This window comes from Narcine bancroftii, chromosome 1 (assembly GCF_036971445.1).
Source record: "Narcine bancroftii isolate sNarBan1 chromosome 1, sNarBan1.hap1, whole genome shotgun sequence".
NCBI classification, from domain to species: Eukaryota; Metazoa; Chordata; class Chondrichthyes; order Torpediniformes; family Narcinidae; genus Narcine; species Narcine bancroftii.
In genome coordinates this window covers 272,479,597-272,502,996 of record NC_091469.1, presented here as the reverse complement: position 1 = coordinate 272,502,996, position 23,400 = coordinate 272,479,597, and the positions used below count along the sequence as shown (strand labels likewise).

The 23,400-nt window shown below is 40.6% G+C and overlaps 1 protein-coding gene across 1 annotated transcript in view; it reads right to left on the bottom strand.

Annotated features, from left to right (window-relative positions):
* Window positions 1-23,400, bottom strand: part of LOC138743583 (glycogen [starch] synthase, muscle-like) — an 86,201-nt gene that overhangs the window by 26,456 nt on the left and 36,345 nt on the right. The window contains exons 4-7 of the mRNA XM_069899103.1: window positions 16,586-16,771; window positions 12,159-12,303; window positions 10,942-11,059; window positions 9,608-9,728 (exon numbers count right to left, since the gene is read on the bottom strand). Coding sequence (XP_069755204.1) covers window positions 9,608-9,728; window positions 10,942-11,059; window positions 12,159-12,303; window positions 16,586-16,771 — 570 coding nt within the window. The remainder of the gene's footprint in view (window positions 1-9,607; window positions 9,729-10,941; window positions 11,060-12,158; window positions 12,304-16,585; window positions 16,772-23,400) is intronic.

Genomic DNA, 23,400 nt, shown 5'->3' with positions numbered 1-23,400 from the left:
AAGGTCGCCACAATCAAGGAGTTCCCACGCCCGGACAACCTCAAGGGGCTGCAGGAGTTCACGGGTATGGTCAACTTCTATAACCGTTTCATCCAAGGTGATGCGTGCATCATGCAGCCACCCTCATCGCGGCCAAACACAAAATGCTTGCCTGGACTCCAGAGGCCTGTAGGGCATTTGAGGCCACGAAGGATGCCCTCGCAAAGGCTACCATGCTTGCCCACCCAGACACAAACCTGCATATGGCGCTCTCTGTCGATGCCTCTGCCACAGTGCCGTCCTGGAGCAGCAAGTGAATGGACAGTGGAAGCCACTGGCATTCTTCAGCCAGCTTCTTCACCCACCAGAGTGCAAGTATAGCGCCTTTGACTGTGAGTTACTGGGCATATACCTGGCGGTGCGGCATTTCCGCTATTTCTTGGAGCGAAGGACTTTTACCATCTTTATTGACCACAAACCCCTCACTCAAGCGCTCGCCATGACAAAGGATCCCTGGTCGGCCCGCCAGCAGCATCACCTCTCCTTCGTGTTGGAGTTTACCACCGACATTCAGCACAAGGCAGGGAAGGACAATGTGGTCGCTGATGCACTCTCACGACCGGCCATCTGCGCGCTGACACCCAGCCTTGACTTCGACCAGCTCACCCGGGACCAGAAGTCCGACCAGGAGACGCGAGCCTTCAGGACTGCCATAATGGGCCCGTGGTTCCAGGACATCCCGGCTCCTAGTGGTGAAGGCACCTCCCTGTGTGATGTCTCTATGGGAAACCCGCGACCAGTGGTTCCCCAGCAGTGGCGCAGGCAAGTCTTCCACCATATCCATGATCTTTCGCATCCTTCCATCAGGTCCACAGTCCATATGGTGGCAGAGCGTTTCGTCTGGCATGGGCTGCGGACGCAAATCGGGTGCTCTCATTGCCTGCTTTCCAAGGTGCACAGACACACCAGAGTGTCCGTACAGGAGTTTGAGCACGTCCAGGAATGGTTCACTCGTGGACATCGTTGGGCCCTTACCCGTTTCCTGGGGTAACCGTTACCTTTTCACGGTGGTGGACTGCACCACTCATTGGCCAGAGGTGATCCCAATGCCAGACGCCTCCATGGACTCCTGCTCCCAAGCGCTGTTGCACGGTTGGGTCGCCCTGTTCGGCTTCCTGAATTACCTCACCAGTGATCGGGGCGCCCAGTTCACCTCTGCACTCTGGGCACAGCTCGCCAACAGGCTGGGGATCGAGCTACACCGCACCACGGCCTATCACCCGCAGGCTAATGGGCTGGTTGAGGAACTACAACGCCACCTTAAGTCGGCACTTATGGCCCACCTCACCCCAACTGGGTGGACGAACTGCCTTGGGTGCTCCTTGGCATCCGCTTGACACCCAAAGAAGATCTACAGGTGTCATCAGCTGACTTCGTCAATGCACCTCACAACCCCCAAGGGTCACTGCATGAGCTATTCCCCCACCTCCGGGCCCAGTTGGGCTCCTTCGCACCCCCACCCACCCAGGTATGGCACACGGGCTTACGTTCCCAGCGAGCTGCACTCCGCAGAGTATGTTTTTATTTGGCGAGGCCCATCCACGGCACCTCTGCAGAGGCCTTATGAAGGGCTGTACAAAGTCATCCAGCGTTCAGGGTCCACGTTCACGCTGGACATCGGCAGTAGGAGGGAACTGGTTTACGGTAGACAGGCTGAACCCAGCACACCTTGACCCCACCGAACCAGTAGTTGTGGCCCAGCCCAAGAAGCGAGGCCACCCGACTAAAAAGGACATCGACGCTGGTTCTCGGGGGGAGGGCTATGTGGCGGCATGCCATTAGGCAGACAAACTGGCCCCACTTATAATCGCCGCGGCGGGGCAGCCGGCCAAAATGGCGCCGTTGGGGTTTTCCCCTTCAACCTCAGCACCAGGCTCAGAAGCCCACGCTTGGGGACCCACGTGACGCCCTGGTGACGTCAGTGCCTCCAGCGCAGTTCTCAGCCAGGTCCTGGATGGGAGTATAAGGCGAGCCAGGCAGCCTGCAATAAATCAGTTCTGCTCACTGAGCTCAACCCGTCTGGATGTGTGTTATTTCAGTTATTCTGCTATTAGAAACCAGATAGTACCTGTCCTGAGCTATCCTTAACGGGTTACCCTGGACCATCTTGGACTCAAATTTGCTTGATTTCTCTTCTCATGAATTATGATCCTCTAAAAAAGGGGCTTGTCATGGACCAACGGACTTTTCTTGATGAAGTGTTAATAAATTACTCAAATCAATGTTAGAATTATTGGAACAATAAATGTAAAACTCTCAAATATTCACACAGTTAAATACACATTTCGGCTTCACAAGACTTGCCAGTCGGCCGACTAGCACACACTGGAGCTCCCAATGCCAACTCCGAACTCTCCCCTCAGCCTACTACTGCACCAGCACTCTGGAGTCCAGTGTGTGTGCAATAGGCCGAGGGGACAGGGGAAGGTTCAGAGTCGGGACTCAGGCATCAGGAGCTCCTTTGTAGGCCGAGGGGAGGGTTTGGAGTCAGGCATCGGGAGCTCCAGACTCCAGTAACTGGAGGTCCCGATGCCCAACTTTGAACTCTCCCCTTGGCCTACACCAGAGCTCCTGATGCCTGACTCCAACCAGTCTGCAAAGAGACACTTTATCAAATGCTCTTTGGAAGTCCATGGATATTTCCTTCATCAATCTTTTCACTGTTATTTCATCAAAAAAATGTGAAATTAGCTGGACACAGACATGATGGGCCAAAGGGTAGGTTTCCAATGCATACCTTCCTTTGACTCCGTCAGGGAAAAAAGCAGAATGGCTCACTTAAATTAGAATGTCACTTATCAATTTGTCATCAGTAGACATAACACTCTGTGTGCTTAGCCACAAATGCAGACATTAAAATGACAAGCAGTAAAAAATTTAAATTTAGACATACAGTATGTTAACAGGTCCTTTCAGCCCACTAGCCCATGCTGCTCAATTATACCCAATTGACCTACAACCCTGGAGGGAGGAAACTGGAGCACCCAGAGGAAACCCACGCAGACATCGGGAAAATGTACAAACTCATTACAGCCAGATTCGAACCCGGGTCACTGGTGCTGTAACATGCTAACTGTGCCACCCTTAATAATGAATATGTAGTCTTCATATCAGGAAGCCTGAAGTACAAGAGGGTAGGAGTCATGCTGGAACACAACTATGGAAATGTGTTCAATTCTGAACATCACACTTTGGAAAGAATATAAAAGCATTAGTGAAAAAATAGATATGCTCAATTTATACCTTAAAGTAATTACACCAAACAAGGGTTATTGTGGGTGAACTGCTGGCTCCACTCCATCATTCTTGAACCTGTATAAAGGTTCCAACACCACAACCTCTCCCCTGAAAGCCCAGGTCACAGCAAAAGATGACCTTCAAGTTTATTGTAAATAACAGCCTATAGATCTGAAACTCTAGTCTTTTGAGTTATTGATAGTGCATCACATTATATTCCCTGGAATTTAAAACCTAGTGTCTGATTGGATCAAAGATTGTAAGGGAATGGACAGCATTGAGAATAGCTATTATTATATATCTTTTATTGCCCTTTGTCAGTGAAGAGTTGGAAGATAGGCACTGATGACTATGGCAAATCGCTGACTAGGTGAATTAACTTTAAGAAACACTAGGCATTTGCTAATTCCAGTCGGAAATTCTGAAATGTGATTGGAAACCTTGCTCTTGATGGCAAAGCTAACATGGTGAATGTACTTCTTGTCCTGGTTTTGTTTTCTGTAGTACATATTGTCTTGGTCCTCTACAATCACGTTTCTCGCTGGCTCAACTTGACTTATATCTTCCTGAATGATTGAGCAGGCCTTGTGGGACCATACACAGCCTCCTCCTGCTCCTCTTTCTTTTTTTTTTGTAAATTTATTTTTCATTTGCACCAATACAAGTATTTATCCATATCATAAAAAATAATAAAAAACAATACAAAAAGAATATATAATTTCATATTTTCTCCCCCCACCCCACCCTCCCCAAAAAAGTAGGAAAGATAGAAAAGAAAAAAAGCCTGACTGATAATCATAAAATCTCTTTATAATAAAATTTAAATTTACATAGTGATCTTGAACCTTGAATTAACTAAGGTGAGCTGGAATGGGAATGGCGGATGCAGTAGATCAAGTCATAGCAATAAAATCCATATAAGTTTTCCAAATCTTATCAAATTTTTCTGGTTGATTCCGTTAATTATCTATTATTTTCTCTAATGGTATACAATTTAGTAGTTCTGTTTGCCATTTATTCAACCCCACATTATTGTTTATTTTCCACTTTACAGCTATACATTTCTTTGCTATTGCTACACTTAAAAACTTCTGATAAGTATCTAACTTCAAATTAGAGATATCTCCTAATAAAAATATTTTAGGATCTTTCAAAACTTGTACAAAAGCCACATCTACTTTAGTTTTTTTCATATATATTAATAATCTTTTTCTTTTTATCGGATTCTGAATTCCATTAATATTCATATTAATAAAAGATCATTTCCCCACCATTAGACACCAAAATTAAAGCATTCATCCATCCAGTGTCTCCCTTCCCCTTCCCTACTCAGCACAACCCTCCCTATATAATATCTTCTTTGGCTTGGCTTCGCGGACGAAGATTTATGGAGGGGGTAAAAAGTCCACGTCAGCTGCAGGCTCGTTTGTGGCTGACAAGTCCGATGCGGGACAGGCAGACACGATTGCAGCGGTTGCAAGGGAAAATTGGTTGGTTGGGGTTGGGTGTTGGGTTTTTCCTCCTTTGCCTTTTGTCAGTGAGGTGGGCTCTGCGGTCTTCTTCAAAGGAGGTTGCTGCCCGCCAAACTGTGAGGCGCCAAGATGCACGGTTTGAGGCGTTATCAGCCCACTGGCGGTGGTCAATGTGGCAGGCACCAAGAGATTTCTTTAGGCAGTCCTTGTACCTTTTCTTTGGTGCACCTCTGTCACGGTGGCCAGTGGAGAGCTCGCCATATAACAGGATCTTGGGAAGGCGATGGTCCTCCATTCTGGAGACGTGACCCATCCAGCGCAGCTGGATCTTCAGCAGCGTGGACTCGATGCTGTCGACCTCTGCCATCTCGAGTACTTCAACGTTAGGGGTGTAAGCGCTCCAATGGATGTTGAGGATGGAGCGGAGACAACGCTGGTGGAAGCGTTCTAGGAGCCGTAGGTGGTGCCGGTAGATGACCCATGATTCGGAGCCGAACAGGAGTGTGGGTATGACAACGGCTCTGTATACGCTTATCTTTGTGAGGTTTTTCAGTTGGTGGTTTTTCCAGACTCTTTTGTGTAGTCTTCCAAAGGCGCTATTTGCCTTGGCGAGTCTGTTGTCTATCTCATTGTCGATCCTTGCATCTGATGAAATGGTGCAGCCGAGATAGGTAAACTGGTTGACCGTTTTGAGTTTTGTGTGCCCGATGGAGATGTGGGGGGGCTGGTAGTCATGGTGGGGAGCTGGCTGATGGAGGACCTCAGTTTTCTTCAGGCTGACTTCCAGGCCAAACATTTTGGCAGTTTCCGCAAAGCAGGACGTCAAGCGCTGAAGAGCTGGCTCTGAATGGGCAACTATATACTACATATATAAAAAGCCCAGGCTTAAAACAAAAAAAAAAATAGAGGAAGGAAAAGAGAAGAAAAAGTAAAGAAAACCCCCAGAGATGCGTAATGTTAAAGCATCTCCACTCCCCTGATCTTTGCAGGATGCAAGAAGTATCACGTTAGTGCCCTCGACTCTGCAATGGTCACCATCATATTCCCCACTAATTCACTCGAAATACCATACTATCACTTACAATAATCTTTTCGATAGACCTTATAATCCATTAATCTTATCAAATATAATTGATCACGCACATTATAGGTTAAACCTTTCTCCCCCTTTAAGCTCTCTCAAAACACAATATACTTTCAGTTTGGGAGAAAATTTTCAATTGTGCAATTAGTTCAAGTATGAACAAACATCTGTTGGTCTTTAGCAGGCAATGAATCGGCATATACCTTTGCTTCATTAGGCTCAGTAAAAAATCTATTCCTCCCGACTACTTTCAATACAGCTGGATATCTCAAAACAAAGACCTCGCCTTTTATCCATAACACATCTTTAACTGGATTAAACTCTTTTCTCTTCTTCAACAATTCAAAATTTATGCCTGGATAAAAAAAAATCTTATTTCCATTATAAATCAAAGGTGATCACCTTTAGCTTGATTTGCTGTCAACTCCAATATCTTCTCTCTTACTTCATATTGAAGGAATCTGACAGAACCTTTGGTCAGGCTGAGGTTTAGGTCTCAAAGCCCTGTGGGCTCGTTCAATCTCCAGATATCCTTGAAATTCAGCCTGACCCAAAAATTCCGGTATCCACCATTGCAAATTCTTTTTCATATCTTGACCTTCATACCCTTCTTTAAGTCCAACAATCTTAATATTATTCCATCTGCTAAAGTTTTCCAAAACATCTATCTTTTGCATTAAATGATCATGCTTTGTACTTTCTTCATTTGGTCTTTGAGATTTTGAATCTCTAATTCATTCCCTTTAATTTTACCATCTACTATTTCAAATCTAGTGTCAACTTGTTGCATTAATCTTTCCATCCTATCACCATTCTTCCTTACTTCTTCAGTTAATACTGCCATAGATTGTCGAAAAAAGTCTAAAAATTGCTTTATTTCCCCAGAAGATGAAGAAGGCTCTGCACCTTTTTCTGCTTTTTTCTCAACTGTAGGTCATTCTTGATCTTCCCTTTGCTTTTCCAGGCCCTCTTGATTGCTGGAGCTGTGGGTGTCTTGACTCTTCTTTATGCACTGTGCGCATTCACTTCTTCAGTCGATGTTGGCGGCCATTGTCAGAGGAGACCTTATGCAGCAGTGTCCAAAGTCTCCCTGGCTTCTGGCTGCTCTTCTTTGGATGTTTCCTTACGGACAGCTCCAGGATCCTTTCTCAAGGTAGGCCTCTCTTCCTTTTCTTGCTCGGTTTCTAGTATTGCAGTAAGGCCTTTACCCTTCTTTGGAGGCATCATTAATAACTTCTGTATGTCTTCAGACAGTTCTTCCTTATGGTTTCTGTAAGTTTTGTAGTCTTTTTTATCACCTTTTTTCAACTTTATCGAGGAGAGCAGGGATTATTTATCTAACCCCAGGTCATCACGTGGCACGCCACCCCCCCCCCCCTTCTGCTCCTCTTTCTCATGTTCTCATGAAATAAACATGGATTACCACAACAGCCAGTAAAAGGTCTTCTAAATAAACATAGTGTCCTCAAACCAAAAGACCAACTTTCCCTCGCAGCCACTCTTCTACATGATCATTTGGAGCTCAACTTATAATGAATTTTTCAGTCACTCTCTCGAAAGAGTGTTTCAACAGCACAGTAAGACCCTAACCATTGTGTACTGTTGAGCTGTAAAGATGAGATGCATCTATTCCCATCAATGCTTCAGTGAGTAGATTGAACACATTATAACCCAGACAGAGTTTTCTCTCTTTCCTAATGACGATGCTGAAAGTGAGATCATATGAAAATCGATAACTAATTATTTTTTTATGCAATAGATGATACCTCAGCAATTTAAGGAAGTCACAGGACCTGGAAGTGGGGATGGGAAATGAACATATATTAGAAATATTAGGAAATGTTTTGGCCCATGGTGTTAACACATTGAGCCAGGTCACCGTATTTCTGATGAACTTAGTTCTAGCACACAATTACTGAAAAACATATATATTTAAATGGCAGGAAATCTTGCTCATTAATCAAGAAAAATAACATGCAAAGAGTTAACTGCAATCATCTAAAGAAAGTTCTCTGAAGCCTGCATTAATTGAACTGTGAGAAAATACATACTTTTCATCATTATCTGATGGAATTTTATCAAATCTTTCTCAGCACTGTCTAAGCCACCCACTTTCTTGTTCAATCGCAGAATGCAATATCCACCATTGATGACGGACAAAGAGTATGTGAAAGGGAGTTGTAACCATGTCTCAAAGAGCCAGACCGGGGTTCAATCCTGACCTCCAATGCTGTCTGAGTGGGTTTTTTTTGTGACTGTATTTCCTCCCACGTCCCAGAGACCTGTGGGTTGGTAGGCTAAATGGCATTATAAAAATCAGTGAACCGGTATGGACTCGAAAGGCCAGCATGGCCTGTTTCCGCTCTATAAATGGTTATATGGTACAGGTGAGTGCTAAAAATCTGGGGAAAGTTGATGGGGTATGGAGATCAATAAAATGGAATTAATATAGGATTGTTGTTTGATAATTCGCACAATCTCAGTGGGCTAAACAATCCATTTCCATGCTATATGACTCTATGAAATCATTAAGATCTTTGATCCCAAGCTTGTTCTCATGGCTGCAGGATTTGAGAGGTAGACACCCCAGCAAAACTAGGCCTTTCTATTTTAAAGCAATAACAGTCCCTATTTCCGTTAGCGTGGTTTGGCGTCTCAAAGTAGGGTGCACGGCTGACATTCTGCCTGTACTTCTCAGTCCTGTACTTCTAAGTCCTGGACTCTTGGGACACTGCAATGCACAAGTTTCTGATTCTCAGTGGACACTCATTGCAGGGGAGTGCAGTCAGCACTCAACATGGGCTTAAATCCTCTATGTTCTGATGAGAAACCATTAATATTCAATGTTAACTCTGTTCTTCTTTCTCCATAGGTGCTGACCGACCTGTGAGTATTTAAGTTTTCTGTTTTAATTTCAGATTTCCAGTATTTGCAGTTTTTTGGTTTGTTCAAACTTTAAGTTCCAATGACTGATTCACAGTCAGCGAGATCTGGAACAAGATCTCAGCACTTCCAAACAGAAATCTATGAGATGTAGAGCAGACTGATAAAGAAAACCTCTTCCTTGTGCAAAAGTGCTTTAAACTCCAAGACATAATTCAACAATTCACACAAAAAATGAAAGAGTGGGTGGCAACTGGAACTGCAAGGATGAGAATTGAAGAAGACAGTTCCAGAAAATTAAAAAATCATAGCAAAGTACAGGAGGCAATCCCAGCCGTTGGCAGTGAATTTGACGGCTTTTTCCTGCACTCCACTCACTGGCACGCTCAATGCAAGAAATAATGTAACACACAGGAAACTGATTTATCAGGTTTCAATGCACAGAAGTACATATTCAGCTGTAACTTGTGGAAGAGGCTCCATCTCCAAGGTTGTGCCAACAGTGAGGTGATGGGGGTGCCTGCCATCTCGTGGCCAAGCACTGTACTGCTAAGGCAACAGTGAAGAGTCAGTCAAAGTGCTGGATCTGACAACAAAAGGTATTCCTTTATTCATTAACTTTATTTTTTCTATTATATTAATTGTTCAGTCCAGTTTCCTCTTCTCTTTTTCATTATGTACACATCTGGGAAAGGTTTGGGAAGTGGGGGAAATAATCCATTCCTCAGTCAACAGAACAGCTTGGTGAACATTGAACATTGTGGTGTGGGGACTGAGATATTCAATACATTGTGATGAACCAATTCCTGATTTCAAATTCACACCAGCAACAAGTTTTTTTTCCAGAGTGACAACGAAAGGTAACAAAAAAAAAATGAAACTGGCCTCTCACCTTGAGCAGATAATTTAAACGAGCCAGAGCTTCCAGAAAAACATCAGCGCCCTTATTCGAGAACTCGTACCTTCCCGCAATAAAAAAGAATAGTGTCCTATCCAGGTCAAAGTTCAGGCATCTGGAGAGGAAGAATAACAAATCTTTCAAAATGGGATGGTGACTAGATCTGCAGGGGTTTTCCCACTGAGATTTCACTCTGGAGCCTGGGGGAAGCTAAGACTAGGAGAATTATAAATCTGCTTTGTCTTCACAATGTCTTAGATAGATTTTGAGGTTGGGCTTGACACATTTTGATTGCACTGAACAACAGGCAAGAAAAATAATGCTGCTTTAGTTGAAGTAGATTGAAAATGAATGGATTATCTTCTCAAGGCAGGGATAAATGACAAAAATAACGATCAGGTGAGGAACAGTTATTTGAGTCTCGAAGCAAAATCCATAAAGAAAAGTGAATCCTCGCACTTCTTAAAAGAGAAGCAATTAATGTAACATTGTGGAGACTAGAACTGTATCCTACTCTTTGGGATATTTTCTGAATGTTGGATTTCATTTATTCAAACAGCCTTGCTATTCCTCGTAACCAGTGGAACAAAAATAAATGACATATGCCGCTACTCACTAATGCCTATTTACAGCACAGTCATCCTAATGCAGAAAACATTCACATCATGATAGCATCTGACCTGCAGTGATGTGTATCAGTGTCAGTGTGGAGCTCAGTAACTTTACAGAGGTGTAGGGCACATGTACAAACATGAAATGCTGAACTTCCATGTAGTTGATCATCGGCGTCACCCAGTCTGTGCTCCAGTATTAGTGCAGTCCAGGTGCGCACTATTAATCTCTGCTGTTTCCCAGCCTACAGTCAGACATTTGCCTGCAAAACCCACACTGGTTCAAAACCATTAATGTAAATGATGAACAACAGTGGACCCAGCACTAGATCTCTACAGAACACCACTGTTTAGATGCCTCCAATTTGAAAAATAACTTTCCTCTAAGGTTCTAACCTGAAACATCCCTTCATATTTTCTCTTCTATTTTACACTGGCTATTGGGAGCCTACACTATAATCACACAAAGTGATCATCCCTTTCTTATTTCTAAGTTTTATCCATATGGCTTCACTGGATACTCCCCTTGAGACAGTGTTATATGTCTGATTATACACAGAAAAAATAGCACCAAATTTAAATATAACAGCATGTCATTTCCCTATTATTGTATTTAAAGCAGAAACTAAACTTGTTTCTCAGATGAAATCACTAATGAAATAAATTATATAAGTTCCCATCTCACTCTGTCCCATGTTTTTTTCATTTTGAACTTACCCATAGAAATGTCCTCTGACAAATTCCTGGATGTGACTTTTACTGCGTGCATGCAAGTTTTGGAATTCATGCATTGCAGAAAACTTCTTTATGTTGAGTCCGTTTGGAGTGACCACATCTGGGTAACACAGAAATACCACTTTAAAAGAGGCACAGAGAATTAAGACCAGCAGAAAACGTTAGTTTGGTTCATCTACAGTTTTGTGGCTGAAACAACTAACTTGCTATGAGTTTCCAAAATAATCAATGGTTATCTTTCTTCCTGACCAATTAAATGTCATTGTGATCCAATAGTACCTGAGCATATCCAACACATTTACTATATATAATACATAGCCACCAGTTTTTCATTACGGTCAGGTGTCCATGGCCTGCCAAATAATTGTACAAAACTGTAACTGCACACTTAAGAATAAAACACAATCCTTAGAATAGCTGGTGTTTATAACCTTTGCAATAGCCTGTTTGATGCTGATTGCATTCTTTGTTCAACATCCAGAATTGGATAAACAGAAATCAATTCTACTTAGTGATGTGAGACCAACAATATTCACTTTGGTGATACCAAAAATTATGTTCCCCACTTCCTGACTCTATCCTTTCCCAGGACAATTATAGCAGGCTGAAATCTCCTAAGGCAAAGTATTATGGATAAAGAAATAAAAAGCCTGAAATGCACAACAGGTCAGCAAACAATAGGGGGGAGGGAGGGAGTGTGGTGGAAGAGAAACAGGAGATTTCAAACCAATGTATTGACGATGTCTCCAGCACCTTCTGGCTTTATTAAATAAAGTAACATGATTTTAAGGATTTCTTTTGGTAGGAATATATAGGTCAGCACAACATTGCGAGCTGAAGGGCCTGTACTGTGCTGCAGTGTTCTATATAAAATCTCATCTGTCCTAAATCATCTGAAAGTTCAGGAAGGTGCTGATATTAACCTCTAGCTTCAGGAGAATTCAGTAGTCTTAGTGGTGTTAGAGGATGGGCCTCATTGGCTAATGACAGAGGTAATTTTGATGTGAAAATAGTTAATGATGGGAAGATGTCAGGGTGACAACATCAAATGAGGATAGGTATAGCCTCAGCTGCAATTCCTGTTCATGCCCTGTCTGTGGACCTTGACTAGAGACAAATGGGGACATCTGGACACCATGCTGGAAACTATACACCACACAGGTCTCCAGAAATAGTGAAACTGGGGATGGTTGACGCACCGGGCTTGCGACTGAGAAGATGTTCAGCCTCCATGGCAGTTATCTCTGATACTGTGGTGAAGATGTGAGCACAGTGGACGGCAGCTCGTTCCATACAGTACCGATGGTAAATCTGCCTTGTACCTGCTTCCTTGTCAACGTCAAACTGGTTCAAGAGACGACACAAGTTTGAGAGTGAGTGAATGTACAGCTATTGGTTCAGATGATAAAATTATACAAACAAAATATTGGAAATCCAACTCGATCAGATTGAATGCAAAAAAACAGACCACAAAACACAGAAAAGACAAGGGATCCTTTGTTTGTTCCATCCCAAGAGAACTCCGTCAACCTTCGCTGCCAAACATTCCCCCTCCTGTTTTGCCAAGTCATCAATTGCCCACCCTATCAAATCCATCCCTGTCACCTGCTATCAGACCACCGATAGAGTGTGTGGTAGCTTTTACTCCACTGAGATGTGACTGTCTCCCATCAGCCTTCCACCTCTGCTGTCACATCTTCCCTGTTCATCACACCTGTCTGAGTTCCTCTGTACACCAGGCCTTGTTCATTCCAACACATGTTTCCTGCCTATCACACCGACTACAGGTAGCCTCAGCTATCCAATGTCACACCCTCTCCTCCTCTTCTGTCACACGTCTCAGACTTCTGGTCAGACCTGTCCCTTTCTTCAAGAAATGTGGCTTTCCCCCATTCTCACTGATAAATCCCTTACCTGCATCTCCCCATTTCACACACCTGCTCCTCTCCCCAGGTCTCCTGCTTCATGTCCATCCAGAGCCATGAACAGACTTCCAGATAAGATAGAGCTTTACATGCACCTTGTCCCATCTAAGCTACTGCATTTGATATATCCGTTTGACCTCCTCTAATCAGAGACCAAATGCAGATTGGGCAATAGTTTCGCTGAACTCTTGCAGCCATTTTAATTCCTTTCTCCGCTACCACACACAACTGTTTGAAGATCTGTCTTCAGTCAATTGCCAGAGCATGAACAAATCTTGAGGAAAACATATCATATTCAACCTGGGTTGCCTAATCTCCAAAGCCATGAACATAATTTTTTCAAATTTTAAGTAACCTCCCCATCCCAATACGGCTCTATTGTTTCCAACTTTATCTTCACCCATTTTCACTTTCCTTTTAAACCTTTCTTCCTCTCCTTACCTGTCTCCCCACTCCACTTCTCCCACCTTCACTTCTCCAATATCCTATAATCTCGCAGCCCTTCCCCAACCTTACCCCACCCCTAATACATGCTATTTTCCATTCCTTTAAAGGTTTCTGACCCAAAACATTACCCAACCATTTCTATCCAAGGATGCTGCCTGACCAGATGAATCCTTCCAGCTTCTCAATGTTTGCCCACGATTGCAGCATCTACAGTTCTTCGAACCATAGAACACGAGTCTGTGTTGAACTATTCTTCTGCCTAGTTCCACTGACCTGCACCTGGACCATATCCCTCCCATCCATGTACCTGTCCAAATTTTTCTTAAATGTCAAAATTGAGCCTTTATTTACCAATTCAGCTCATTCCACAACTCCCAGCTCTCTCTGTGTGAAGAAGTTCCACCTACTGCTCCCTCTAAATTTTTCCCCTTCAAGCTTAATCGACATCTACTAGTTTTTCCTCTCACCTTAGCTGAGTTGAAAAAATCATGCTTGCATTTATTCTATCTTTACCCATCATAATTTTGTATACCTCTATCAAATCTCACCCCATTCTTCTGCACTCTAAGGAATAAAGCCCCAATCTGTTTAACTTTTCTCTGTAACTCAGTTGATCAAGTCCTGGCAACACCTTTGCAAATCTTCTCTGAACTCTTTGAATCTTACTCAAAAGTTGGCCTCACCAATTTCTTATACAATTTTACCATAATATCCCAAATCCTATTCACATTTCTTAGCTTTATGAAGCTTTATGGCCTATCTACCTGTGATGCCACTATCAGAAAATTATATAATTTTATTTCCAGATCTCTCTGTATACTTCACTTCTCAGTGTCCTACCCGTCAGTCAAACCCAGCCTACGCTTGAATCAGATCCTTGCTCAACTGTGCTCTGAAATAGCATGCAGGCTACTCAGTTGTACCATAAGAGTCTTCCCACATAGGACGGCCTGCATCACATTATGTGATGATACAAATGAACTAACTGGGATAATCTCAGAATAGATTAAAAAATTGTCATCCATGAGACACAGTGAACTATCAGCAGAAATATAAACTCCAAAATTCTGTCATTACTATTAAGCCTGTTTAAATGAGTGCATCCCAGTGAAGCTGAATTGAGGAAACCTTTCGTGCTAAACAATATATCTTTGGCTTGGCTTCACGGACGAAGATTTATGGAGGGGGTAAAAGTCCACGTCAGCTGCAGGCTCGTTTGTGGCTGACAAGTCCGATGCGGGACAGGCAGACACGATTGCAGCGGTTGCAAAGGAAAATTGGTTGGTTGGGGTTGGGTGTTGGGTTTTTCCTCCTTTGCCTTTTGTCAGTGAGGTGGGCTCTGCGGTCTTCTTCAAAGGAGGTTGCTGCCCGCCAAACTGTGAGGCGCCAAGATGCACGGTTTGAGGCGATATCAGCCCACTGGCGGTGGTCAATGTGGCAGGCACCAAGAGATTTCTTTAGGCAGTCCTTGTACCTTTTCTTTGGTGCACCTCTGTCACGGTGGCCAGTGGAGAGCTCGCCATATAACACGATCTTGGGAAGGCGATGGTCCTCCATTCTGGAGACGTGACCCATCCAGCGCAGCTGGATCTTCAGAAGCATGGACTCGATGCTGTCGACCTCTGCCATCTCGAGTACTTCGACGTTAGGGATGAAAGTGCTCCAATGGATGTTGAGGATGGAGCGGAGACAACGCTGGTGGAAGCGTTCTAGGAGCCGTAGGTGATGCCGGTAGAGGACCCATGATTCTGAGCCGAACAGGAGTGTGGGTATGACAACGGCTCTGTATACGCTTATCTTTGTGAGGTTTTTCAGTTGGTTGTTTTTCCAGACTCTTTTGTGTAGTCTTCCAAAGGCACTATTTGCCTTGGCGAGTCTGTTGTCTATCTCATTGTCGATCCTTGCATCTGATGAAATGGTGCAGCCGAGATAGGTAAACTGGTTGACCGTTTTGAGTTTTGTGTGCCCGATGGAGACGTGGGGGTCTGGTAGTCATGGTGGGGAGCTGGCTGATGGAGGACCTCAGTTTTCTTCAGGCTGACTTCCAGGCCAAACATTTTGGCAGTTTCCGCAAAGCAGGATGTCAAGCGCTGAAGAGCTGGCTCTGAATGGGCAACTAAAGCGGCATTGTCTGCAAAGAGTAGTTGTATAATGGACTGAAGTGAGAGAATATCACAATTTAAGTATCAAATCAAAACTCTGCAATCAATCCACATCTGATCATGAATGGTGTGGACTGTCAAACAGCTATGGAGAAGTTCAAAGAACATTTCCATATTCATCAGTGACAGGGCTCAACATCTCAATATTGCAGAAAATGCTAAAACTTTTACACCTCTTTACAGCCAGAAGATGATCTATCCTTTGGAACATTCTATCTTCCAGGCAGGATAGACCTCTTAGACAGTGGCAATATTGTAGTACATAGAGAGAAGAGGTGTCATGTGGATCCTCAGCATTGAATTCAGATCTCATGAAATCTCATGGAATCAGGTCAAATAAGAGCAAGGAAAACTCCTCCTAATTACCACCAGCTGTGCTCCTCAGCTGATGAATCTTGTCCTCCTTCTTGTTCAGCATTATTTGGAAGAAGCAATAGTCAGGAGACAAAATAGACTCTGCAAAGGGGACAAATATTCATAACCAACAGTGGGTTGATAGCATGTCCACTGATCAGGCTGGCTGACTCCTGATGTCCTACTTCTTAGACTGGATCTGAAAGAGCTGGTGAATATGGGGAGGATGGCAGAGTTTATGTAGTGGTTAGTTCAATGCTATTACAGTGCCAGAGATGAGGGTTTGAATCTGGCACTGTTTGTTGGTTCTCCACATATCTGGGTGGGTTTTCCCCCATATGCTCGTTTCCTCCCATCCTTCAAAACGTACGGTTGAGGGTTAATTTAGGCAGGGGTATAAATGGCTAGAATTGGCTTCTACCATGCTGTATGTTTTAAAAAATAAATCTACATTACCTTGTGCTCACCAGTCTACCTGAGGCAGATGTATCTGCCATAACAACATTGCTAGAAAAAGCACCTCATTTTGAGGTACATCTGGTCTTGGTTGTGACATGCCCTTCTTCACTTTTTGCTGGATTGACATTGACCATATCCAGTGGTGAAAACATTTGGTTTAAAACACTAATTTCTGTGTTGGGTTCTTACAACTTTATTCTCTATACCCTTTAACACTCTTATTTGTATAATCAACACAGAAACCAGAAAGAGTGCTGGGGAATTCAAAAGCAGACTCACATTTTTCAGGCTATTGTAGAAGTCCACGTTCCCAGCACAGAGGTAGCGTCCTAACAGAGTTGCATGTGTTGTGAAGATTGTTGCCACAGGTAGTTTTCGAATGCGGCTCAAAATAAGGCCAATGCCTGACAGCCACTCATGAAAATGTGCAAGGAGAAAGATCTCCTTCTCACACTGGGCTGCAAACTAGAAAAGAAGGAAAACATGGTTTAGCTAAAAATAACACACACGTTGCAATGTTACATATTGTCAAAAGTTGAAATCTTTAGATTGTTTACACAGACCAGTCCATAACAACAAGCAATATTGAGGAAATGAAGCGCTAAAACCACTGATGGGAGTTACAATTCAGGTTTCTCAGGCTTGATTGTAAAAGCATTAAATATTTCTAATGAACAGTAACTTCCTTTAGTTGTCAATGACGGCTTTGCTTCCAATATAGTGTTAATACGCAGATTCACTCTTTTTCAATAGCTCTGAACAAAATGTGGAGTTTTCTCCCAATTTTAGTTATTTTTGGTAATGATTTTGTTTTCTGAGTGTTGTTAATCTTTGGAATTCTCTCTACCCCAGAGAGTTGTGGAGGCTGAATCGTTGCTTACATTTAAAGACAGGTGGACTGACTTTTGAATGAAAGGGGGTGACATGGTTGGCATAGGGGCTAGTGGAATGCCTTTATAGTGCTAGCAATCAGAACTGGATCGTGGTTTGAACCCCGTGCTGTCTGTAAGGACGTTTTCCCCAAGTCCACATGGGTTTTCTCCAGGGGTTCCGATTTCCTTCTACCGTTCAAAAACGTACTAGGGGTATAGGTTAATGGGATGTAAATTGGGTGGCACAGACTTGTGGGCTGAAGCAGCTGGTTATCATGATGCATGTCTAAATTTAAAATTTAAATTTAAAAAGTATCATAAGGAAGAGTGGAGCTGACACCAAGATCAAATGAGCCATGACTTTGAATGGCAAATGAGGCTTGAGAGGCCATCCAGCCTACTTCTGCTTCTCATGATCTAATGATATACTGGGAAAATGATAATTGGCCTTGGAAGACCAGAGCCATTCATGCATCTGGTATGACTGGAGATTGTCTGACTAACCATTGTTTTACATGGAATTCAAGGTGCAACCAAAATGTTCGATTAGTACTAATGTTCCAGAACTAAAGTATGTGGGACTTGAGGCAAGTAGATTTTCTACACTGACCCAAATTTTCTAATTGGAATTTATCCTAAAAATAAGATCACAGGAGAAATTACAGTAAAATCCCTGTTATCCAGAATTCAAGCAAATGGAAGCCTCAAGGAACTGCAAAAAAAATTGCAGAAATACGTAAAGATATACAAAAGTTTAAAATTGGCAACATCTGCCAATCTGAAGCAACTGGAAAATTCACTTATCCAGCAGCTACCAATTCTCATAGATGCCAGATACTGGGGGGGGGTTTACTGCATTTTCAGAAAATATTCACAAATGAAAAAAAGTTGATTTCATTCAAATTTGGTAATTATCAAACTTCATGATGAACGGGTTATTTTTTTGGTTAAAGACCTTTACATTGGCTAGAAGAGCCATCTTATTCAAATGGAACGACTCTGGACCTCCCACAGTGTCTCATATTATGTCCTATTTAAGTTTAGAAAAAAAACATTAGATATGTATTTGATTCTTCAGTGAAATTTGAAGATATATGGTGACCTTTTATATCTTATTTTCATTTGGTGTAAGTGTTTTTAATGTGATTAGATGTTTTTTGATTCATTGTATGAATCAAAAGCCACAAAATATATGTTACCCTGAGGATAAGCTGCTCAAATTTTTTTTTTGGCTAATTTTCTTTTTGTTAAATTAGAGTAGGTTAGGTGGATTTTTATATTTTACATAAAATATTATATATAATATTTTTGATGTCTTTTCTGTCTTTACACAGTGTAGTGGAGGGGGGGGGGAACTGAGTGTATACTGTTTGAAGTTTTATCTTGATCAGCATACGTGTTATTGTATTTTCAGTTTTCTTCCCTTTTCTTCATTATACTGTATTTATTATAATAACCAATTAAAAAAATCAGAAAAGACATTTACATGTTAAATATAAACTTTAAAAAAATGTAAGGAATATTTTTAGAAGGATTGTGAATTTAACATAAGCAAACTGCAGGTATTTACAAGTAAACACCAGATGAGGAAGAACAGCGGCCTCTGGCAACAGCAGAGAGCTAAACTGGAAACTGAAAGTAAGCAGTTAGATGCAAATCAATACACAAAGACAGCAAAGACTATAAAAGAAATAGTTCAGTAAGTATCTTGGAATAGAGCCCAAGTTAAATAAAGGCCTAGGCAATGTTATGAATGATGAACAAAAAAAAAACAAATCAGCAGATCAGACGGCATCTGTAGAAAAAGGCCACAAATGCTTCAGGTCAAAGACATTGTTGAGACTGATAAGCGAGTAAGCAAGTTAGTTTAATTTTTAGAGTGTGGGAAAGGGATGGATAGAGAAAAGGGAATATTTCTCATGGGATAAAGTCAGGGTTGCCATGGTGATAACCTCTCTTGTATTCCATCCAATAAGAAACCATCTTCTCTTCTCCTCTAACTTCTACCATTTCTGGAGCTAGAAAATACATGCAGTGACTACGTGCAGCATTGATCAATGGCTAACATCACAGGAAATACAATCTCCAGTAACAGCAGCCTTAAGCAATTTTGACTGCTTAACAAACCAATGTCTAAAAATAAAAATACTACGAAACTTTTAAATGGTGCACAGCTAGTATTTTTTGCTACAAGAATGATTATTAACAGAGAACAATGATTAGTACTCAAAAATTATGCCATAACATAGAGGCAAAATGTTAAAAATAAAATCATCCATGCATAGTTCCATCTGTTAACATGGGAAACATTCAAAGTTCCAATTTATTGTCAGAGTATATTCATGAAATCACATACAACCCTGAGTCTTTTTCCGGCGGGCTAGGCAGAATTTCTACTCATTGGTAGTGCAAACTGAACTCAGGAAGAAGATAAGAGGCAGCCATACCTGGAACACATAGGGGCCCAGATACAGAATAAAAAGGGATATAAAAGTAACTATTATATATACAAAAAATAGTTTCCCCAATTGCATTCTATAAATTTAAAATATATGTAAGCTCTGATGGTGAATGGATCTGTAAGAATGGAGTGGATGGGGGTGGGGGGTGGGAGGGACTGTTTTGTTTTTGTTTGTTGTTGTTTGTAAGAAAAAAAATATAATGTATATTAAAAATTTATCATGTATATTTTTGAAAAAAAACCCCAAAAAACTCAAAATGTGCAAAAGAGAAAATGTGAACAAACTGATTGTGTAATATAGAAAAAATAAGCATTCAATAATAAATAATGTGCAAGGTAAGTCCAAAAATGAGTCTCTGAATGAGTTTTTTGTTTTGGAGTCTGATGGTGGAGGGGGAGCAACTGTTCCTGAACTTGGTGGTGCGGGTCTTGTGGCACCTAGACCTTTTTCCAGATGGCAGAAGCAAGAACAGAGCACGTTCAGGGTGGAGTGGATCTTTGATGATTGCTGATGCTCTAAAACTGCAACGTTCCATGTAGATTTTCTTGAAAGTGGGGAGAGCTTTGCCTGTGATGCAGTGGGCTGTCTCCACTACCTTTTCCAGGGGTTTTTGCTCAGAGGTAATGATGCCCCCATACCAGGCCATGATGTAGCCAGTTAGCATACTTTCCACTACACATCTATAGAAGTTTCCCAAGTTTTCTGATGTCATACTTAACATCCACAAACTCCTGAAGATGTCGAGGCATTGAAGTGCTTTTCCTCATGATGAGAGTATCTATTTTTTAAATACTTTTTTAAAATCACACTGTGAACAATATCAACCAAAATATATACAAACGTTTACTAGTCATCAGCCACTGGTGGGTGACCCACACCCAATTTTTGTTTAGAGATTACTACCTTTTGGTAGTTTTTTTTTGGGGGGGGGAAGAGTTTTAATTTTTTTAAAATTTTCATTTTAGTTAGCTTTTAATTTGTGATCTTTTTTCTCCTACTGGAGGGCCTATTCGAGTTTTCATATAAAGATATTATTTAGCAACAATAGTAGATATGTCAAAGCTGAGGTTTGCTACTTTTAATGTTTGGGGTTTAAATAGTACGATCAAGTGTAAGTGAGTCTTGGCATATTTTAAGAAAATAAAAATTGACGTTGCTTTTTTACAAGAAACACATTTGAATCTGAAAGAAAGTATGAAATTAAAGAGGGACTGGGTTGGGCATGTATATTCTTCTTCATTTAATTCCAGGGCTAAAGGTGAAGCAATTTTCTTACATAAAAATTTATCTTTTGAATTGCAATCAATGGAGGAAAAGGCAGGATGTATTCTTAAATTGAATTGTAAGATTTTTAGTGAATTTTGGACTTTACTTAATATTTATGCCCCAAATGTAGATGATGAAATATTTTTTTCAGATGCATTTTTATATTTGGGTCAGGCTAATGATTGGTGGTGATTTTAATTGTGTTTTGGAACCTTTATTGGATAAATCTCCGAAGAAAGTTAAGAAATCTAAGATGGCAGTTTAGGTTCAAGTGTTGATGAAAGATCTTAATTTAGTAGATATTTGGAGATGTCTTAATCCGACAGAGAAAGATTTCTCCTTTTATTCATTTAGACATGAATCGTTTTCAAGGATTGACTTTTTTTCAGTATCAGCACATTTACAAGGGAAGATACAACAAGTGGAATATAAAAGTAGGGTGATTTCAGATAATTCTTTGTTATATTTTACATATGCAACTTCTGAGAAAATTCAAGTGTCCTATCGTTGGAGGTTTAATACTATGTTGTTAAAAATATGGAATTTATTGATTTTTTTGAAAAAAATTAATTTTTTTTAAAGAAAATTCTAATTCTGTTCAAAGTAAGTTTGCATTATGGGATGCTATGAAAGCTTATTTGAGAGGACAAATAATTAGTTATACTTCTAAAATGAAAAATAATTGATTAAATCAGAGTCTTGATTTAGAGAAACAGATTGCTGAGTTAGAAAAGGAATTTCAGAAAGATGCTACTGAAGATCAGAAAATAGAATTATCTAGGTTGAAATTGGAATAATACTTTGCAATCTTATCAATTTGAATGTGTGATTAATAGGACTAAACAACGGTATTATGAATGGGGTGAGAAAGCACATAAGGTATTGGCATGGCAATTAAAGAAAGAACAGGTTTCGAGGACTATTAATGCTGTTAGACGGAATTCCTTTATTACTTATAAATCTCGTGAGATTAATGAATTTTGTTCATTTTATAAAAAGTTATATACATCTGAAGAAAAACAAGAAATTGGATCGAATGATTTTTTTTTAAAATCACAGTTGAATTTACCGATATTAGAGGATGCAGATATACAGGAGTTAGAGGAACCATTTACTGATTTGGAAATTAAAATGGCTATGATGGAAATGCCGAACGGTAAATCGCCTGGTGATGATGGATTTTTGATTGAATTTTATAAAATCTTTTATGATGATTTATCTACAGTGTTTGGGGATGTATTACGTCAAGTTGGAGAACATTATGAATTACCTGAGTCTTGTTCTAGTGCTTTAATCGTAGTAATTCCAAAGAAAGATAGAGATCCTTTGAAAGTATCTTCATATAGACCAATTTCGTTGTTAAATGTAGATTATAAAATAATAGCTAAAATATTAGCGAATAGATTGGCTAAATTTTTACCCAAGTTGATTCATATGGATCAAACAGGTTTTATAAAGAATGGATATGCTTCAGATAATATTTTGCACGTGATTAGTTTGATTAATAGATTTCGACAATCTTCAGACCACCTGATGGTGATATCTTTAGATGCAGAAAAAGCATTTGATAGAGTTGAGTGGAATTTTTTGTTTAAAGTTCTGGAGAAATTTAAGTTTGGTCCTTTTTTTAATTGGTTGGATTAAGGCTTTATATAGTAAACCGGGAGCTAGAGTATTGATGAATGGCTTGATTTCGGAACCTTTTAAATTGACTCGATCAACTCGTCAAGGTTGTCCTTTATCACCAGCTTTGTTTGCGTTAGTGATTGAACCTTTAGCACAGCTGATAAGTCAAAATACACAGATACAAGGTATGAAAGTTTTAGATGAGGAGTATAAAATTAATTTATTTGCTGATGATGTATTGGTGTATTTAATAAACCCAACTCAGTCACTTTTGCACCTGAAGGGGTGTTTAATACAATATGGATGTCTTTCTGGATATAAAGTTAATTGGCAAAAAATTCAGTTTATAAAAATATTATTAATTTGAAATGAACTGATCAAATTAAATATTTGGGTATAATTATGAATGTTGATTATCAATCTTTATACAAATTAAATTATGTTCCGTTAATAAAAAAAATTAAAACTGATTTGATTAAATGGAAAGATTTACCTATTAATTTATTGGGTAGGATAAATACAATTAAGATGTATATTTTTCCACGTATGCAATATTTGTTTCAATCTATTCCGTATTTACTTGATAATATTTTTTTTCGAGATTTGAATAAAATGGATAGGGAATTTTTATGGAGAGGTAAATTTTCGAGAGTAGCTTTGAATAAATTAACTTGGAAATATGAGTTAGGGGGATTACGTTTACCACATTTTCAAAATTATTATGAAGCAACCCAACTTAAATTTATTAGTTCCTTGATGGCCTCCTAGTTGGGCCAAAATTGAGATGGCAAATATTTCTGAATTTGAAATACGTCAATTTTTGTTTAGATGGAATATAAATTTGTTACAGCAATATAATGTGCCTATA